At 35.4% G+C, this 6243-nt stretch overlaps 1 protein-coding gene across 1 annotated transcript in view; it reads right to left on the reverse strand.

Annotated features, from left to right (window-relative positions):
• The window catches only part of Surf1 (surfeit locus protein 1), a 152456-nt gene extending 147150 nt beyond the window's left edge, over positions 1 to 5306 (reverse strand). Inside the window, exon 1 of the mRNA XM_090401424.1 lies at positions 5171 to 5306. Coding sequence (XP_090257550.1) covers positions 5171 to 5197 — 27 coding nt within the window. The 5' untranslated portion in view covers positions 5198 to 5306. The remainder of the gene's footprint in view (positions 1 to 5170) is intronic.
• Between the last annotated feature and the right edge of the window lie 937 nt (positions 5307 to 6243).

The raw sequence follows: 6243 nt of genomic DNA on the forward strand, positions 1-6243 counted from the left end.
CTGTAGACTAAAATACACAAAGATTATTGAAGAAAAAATGAAAGAGTTTGAGGACAGGAACCAAACCTTGGAGATTCAGTGGAAAGCCATGAAGAAAACCCTGATTGATTCAGCTAGAGAGGCATGTGGTGAAGTTGCCTGCAAGGATAGAAAAATTAGAACCCCATAGTGGACACGGAAAGTTAAAGAGGCAGTAAAGGAAAAGAAGAAAGCATATCAAAAGTTCCTGGCAAATAAGTCAGCTTGTGCTCTTAGAGAATACAGAGACAAATGTAAGAAAGCTAAATACAGTGTAAAACTGGCTAAACAAGTCATGGGAAGATTTTAGTAAGAACATAGAAACTAAATATCAAGAAGGTGGCAAGATATTCTGGAGGTTGTTGAAGAAGCTCAGAAATGAAGGAAAGAGTGCTATAAAAGGAAGAGATGATAAAGGTGACATGAAAACAGGAGAAAAAGATATCCTAGAAGTATGGAGTAATTACTTCGAAAAATTGCTAAATGAAACGAGCAGTGATGACAGCACAGTGGTAAAAAACACTGACCGGCATAGAGTCAGGAATACATATCCATACTTGAAGTAGAAAAAGCCATCAAAAACCTGAAATGTGGAAAGGTAGCAGGAGTCAGAGAGGCAGAAGCAAACCTGCAAGACCTGCATTACAGGCAGGCGTCACTACAAGGTGGACACCGTTTCGAAGTGTTAGTATGAAGTTTCATTCTTTCTTTAAATTTTTGTAAATGAATTAAGTAATAATAATTAGGTAAGTCAATATAAATGCTGCAAATTTACAGTTAGAAAAAGTTACAAATTTACAAAAAATTCTTGTAAATTCTTTCCATATGATTATGACAAAAATAAAAATAAATAAATAAATTGCCATTTGTTTGGGAGCGCCCATTTTAGCTTTGCAGGCGGGTGACGTCCAGGCTAGCACCGGCCCTGGCATGAGTAGATGATATTCGTATAAAAGTCTTACAGTGGCTGCACTGTATAATTCAGAAGGCCTGGACAGAGGAACGAATTCCAGATGATTGGGGTAGAGCTCTCATAGTACCCATATATAAAAAGGGAAATAAAACTGAATGTGAGAATTACAGAGGTATTTCTCTACTGAGTGTTCCCGGTAAGATATATTTCTTACTTTTTTCTTTTTCTTATTTTTTTTATTTCTTAATTATTTCTCAAGTATACATGAGAAACGGTTGAGAAGGATTGTGGAAGACAAGCTTGGTGAAGAAAAGCTGGATTCAGTCCAAACAGAGGTTGTCAGGATCAGATTTCCACCTCTATGACAGATTTTTGAGAAATCATGGGAACATAACAAAGATCTATATTTAAGTTTCGTAGATCTGGAAAAGGCATATGACAAGGTGCCAAGAGAGAAGCTATTCAATACGATACAGTTATATGGTGTCAATGGGGCATTATATCAAGCAATACTTAGTCTTTATTTCAGTTGCAAGTCAGCAGTTAGAATTGAAGGAAGTACAGGAAGATGGTTTAATGTTAAATCTGGTGTGAGACAAGGATGTACATTATCCCCTCTGTTATTCTTTATCTATATGGATCACATTATGAAGGAAAGTGATATTAAATCTGATATCAAAATTGGAGATGTTAATCTCAGCTCTTTGCTTTATGCAGACGATGTTATACTTCTAAATAAATCTGCTACAAGTCTGCAAGATTTTCTGACTAAATTGAATAGCTGTTGTAATAGATATGGTATGAAGGTCAGCAATAAAAAGACAAAGACAATGAAAATAAGCAGAAACATTGAAAATATTAACTGCATTGTTAATGGAGAACCTATACAACAAGTAAAACATTTCAGCTACTTAGGCACAATTTTTAGTGACGATGGTAAATTAAATATGGAAATAGATAACAGAATCAACAAAGCTGGTATGGTAAGCAGTCAACTGAATAAGTTTATATGGAATAAGAGAGAAATTAGCCAAAATACTAAATTAGCTGTATACAAGACAGTATTCAAGCCAGTTTTAACTTAAGTATCTGACAGCTTGGTCAGAAATAAAACACTTGACCAAAGACTAGAGACTGTAGATATGAAAGTCCTCAGAAAGATTAGAGGCATGAACAGATGGCATCAATTACAATACCATATTAAAAACAAGGATATTAAGAAAGAACTTGCTGCTGTCAGCTTCCAGGAATGTGTTAGCAGAGCTAATCTCAGGTGGTATGGTCACTTAAACAGAATGGAAGAGGAAATATTAGCAAAACAAGTGTTTTCTGCCAGGTTGCAGGAAAAAAAGACCCAGAGGAAGACTAAGATATAGGTGGATTGATACAGTAAAAAGTGCCTTAGAAGATAGAAATATAAGATTTGATAATGTTATTGATGAGTCTTGACAGGTAACAATGAGTCAAGACTAATGAGTCTTGACAGGTAACAGAATGATTTAGAGGAAAATTGTAGATGGAAGTTAGTATTGATGTAAATTTTTCATGTAGTACTATCATATTCTGTATACCCCTTGAGGGTATATATCAGGAATTTGATGATGATGATATGTACACTAATTCTGTACTGCACATGTGTGTGAATATTTTTCATGTTATTCCCACTCATGAAGGGAAGTACTCGTAGACCTTTTACAGGAATCCATAAAATTCTACCTTCACCAACCATGACTGCAATATCTGACTTGTTTCTATACTTTATGAGCCCTCACTGTCTTGTATGTTTTTATCATGCCACCTTTCTTCCATCTATTCCTCAAACTTTGAAGATCAAATTTTCTCAGTGTGTCCTAATACGTGCAATTCCATAAGCTAGTAATAATCTTGGCTACCTAACACTAGATCTTTTCAATCATCTACTCAGAATTCAAGTGACCATATCTTCACACAGTAGCCCAGATTCTCTTACAGTACAGGTTTTCCAATGCAAGCTTAAACAATCCCAGCTTCGAGTCTACTAAATTTTCACATACCTATACAATATAATCCTAAATACTAGCTGAATTGACTACATGCAGCAAATTCCCATTACTATAATAATCTACTTGCAATGTCCTCTGAAATGCATAACCTTACATCTGGTAATAATGAACTGACATTCATTATCATTTGTCCATATACCCAGTCAGTTCAAGTCAATCTGAAGGGTTTTGATTCCTCCTCGCTAAACACCATCAGCAAACAGTTGATTATATATATATATATATATATATATTTCCCAGTATCATTGCTATACAAGTTAACAATGGCTTAAGTACAGATTGCTCTGATGCAGCACTGGTCAATCTCTCTCCTCTTAGTCTCAGCAACTTACGAGGGTGCTCTAACAAGTTCTCGGCTTAACAATGAAAATATGAATTTATAATTTCAAAATTATTTCTATTTTCAACATAATCTCCATTAAGACTAATACATTTATTCCAGCAATGCTCCAGCGGCATTATCCAGTCCCAGTAGTGGTTCTCAGTAAGATCTGCAAAATACCCCCCTCTACAGCTGCAATCACCTCTTGATTTCAAGAAAAATGCTGACCAGCGAGGAAGAGTTTAATTTTGGGAACAGATAGCAGTCAGAGGGAGCCAAATCTGGAGAATAGGGTGGATGTTCCAACAATTCATTTTGTCTAGTCTGGTTAAAAGATCAGAATAATATTCCCTGGTTATTGTTTTATCCTTTTCAAGATAATTAATAAACAAAATGCCTTTAGCATCCCAAAACACCGATGCCATGACCTGTGCTGCTGATGGAAGCGACTTCGTCTTCTCTGGTGCGGAACAACCGGCTTCTGTCCACTGTTTTGATTGCTGTTTGGATTCTAGTGTGTAATGGCGAATCCAACTCTCATCCATAGTAATAAATCGACACACAAAATCACTTTTATTCTTGTTAAAACGCTCCAAACACTGGTCAGAGATTTTCATGCGAGTGAGTTTTTGATTTGCTGTGAGCAAGCATGGCACCCATCTTGCACAAAGCTTTTTCATTTGCAATTCTTCATGCAAAATGTATCCTACACGTTCTTTTGAAATGCCTATAGTCTCAGCAATTTCACGCAGTTTGACTAGCCGGTCATCCAATACACTTGATCAATGATTTCTGGTGTTGTTACACTTTTTGGATGTCCTTCACATGGATCATCTTAAAGGCTGGCACAGCCACGTTCAAACTTTTCTGAACTTCGAATGAATTCCTTTTGGCATTAAACTTTCTTTTACAAAGAATTTTATAACTGCACGATATTCAATTTTATCAATTTCAAGGGATACAAACAAAACTTTCGTTTCAGACACCTGTATAAAACAAACATTATAGAATGACTTGCAATGTCACACGGATGCTTAGGACAGATGTACCGACTTTGAAAAAAAAAAATCTTGCCGATAGTGCTGCCATCTATGCTCGAGGCCAAGAACTTTTCAGCCCACCCTTGTACTTCGCTTTCAGCAAGCCAGTCTTCTTTATAGAGTGCAATTTTATTTTGCAAACCCATCCCTCTGTGTATGGTTAACAATCTTCCTTGAGGAATCATGTCAAACCAACAGGAAGTGTCATATCACTCAATAATCTTAAAACAGGAAGGCAATTTTCCAGGTGAATACCTGAAGGGATGGATAACTTGATAAACTGAAGGTAAATTACATGGTGTTGCATTACATTAGTTAGTGAACTAACCCATTCAACAGTCATTTGACAGAGATCACTGTATGTTATTATTATTACACGAGACCACCAGGGAACTAGTGACTTATCGAAGGATACATCATTCATGTCATATATCTAATCAATTCATTCAATCTATTGCACTTCCCTCCAAAGGCAAGCCATTACAGTCACTCACTGCTCTATGATAGAAGAATATACCTCTCGCTCCTTTCTTCAATGCATTCATTCTCAACTTCCGTACACACCTCACATATGTATATTATAATACATATAACTCATGTATAATTCGAAGAACTGTATTTCAGTATATTAAATAGAAACATTCAAGAAATTGTGAGGTCTACAGTTAACGGAAGATTCAATTTAACAGTAACTGAAGTGATAAATATTTTCACTTGGTTTTGAAGTAGTTTTATTGTTCGACACTTTACATAACGTACGTTTCTACAAATCACGAATCTCGTCGTTTACAGCAATCAGAACTTTTAACATTGCTATTACAGATAACCAGTTTACCTTCTTCGGCATTAAATGGAGCATCATTATGAATATGCATATAACTTCTGTTGGGAAATTATTTGATCCACTAAATTATATGCATAATATTATTTACGCACAGCCATCGGAGTTTCCAAATACGATACTTTGTAACGTACATGTGAAAGCGTGGAATAAAACACCACCTATGAAATTGAGCGATTTGGTAATACATAATATACCAAAATTTAGAATTCGTTCGGAGAGCAAATTTATGTGTAGAGATATTAGCTATATACTGTATGTATATTAATTTTTGCAAATAAATTAAATATTCACATAAATCTTATATATTATATAAATGATTAATTCTTAAAAAATTTAAAAAGACTTGACTTGAAAAGACTCGATGAGTCTTTGGACTCCTTGGAGGTGTTACGAAATAATGAATAATAATAATGAATAAATTAAATTCTCCCCATGAGAAATTCAAGGGGAGAGATGTTGATGGTGCGTGGGAGATTCTCAAGGAGTATTTGAAGACAGCTGTATCAGACTGTATTCCCAGAGTCAGAAGGAGAAATCAAGTAGGAATAAAATGGATGACTAATACTATTAAACAAGAGTTGCAGATAAAGAAAAGGTTGTGGATGACATATAAAGAAAAAGGTGATGAGCGTTCCAATGAGCAATATAAGGTATAGGCAAAGAGAGTAACGTGTATGGCAAGGAAAGCCAAAGCTAATTATGAGAGGAAGCTAGCTGATGAATCCAAAAGAAACCCTAAAGAGTTCTTTTGCTATGTGGCTAGTAAAAGGAAGAATATCCTTGGAAAGATTACTTTAAAAAGTGTTGATGGTAAGGAAATTACTGAAGCTAATCAAATAGTTCAGTTGCTTAGTGATCATTTCGCAAAAGTGTACCATCTTCGTAGTGATAGTGCAGTGTCAGATGTGACATTGACTGATGAGAGTATAGAGATAGATGAAATTGAGGTGCTTAATATATTAAAGAACCTTAATGCTAACACTGCCATTGGGTTAGATGGCATATCGGCCCATGTGTTACGAGAATGTGCAAGAGAATTAGCAACTCCTCTAACCAGGATGTTT

The sequence above is a fragment of the Typopeltis vanoorti genome, chromosome 12 (genome assembly GCF_054136105.1).
Source record: "Typopeltis vanoorti isolate ZY-2024b chromosome 12, IOZ_Tvanoo_1.0, whole genome shotgun sequence".
NCBI classification, from domain to species: domain Eukaryota; kingdom Metazoa; phylum Arthropoda; class Arachnida; order Uropygi; family Thelyphonidae; genus Typopeltis; species Typopeltis vanoorti.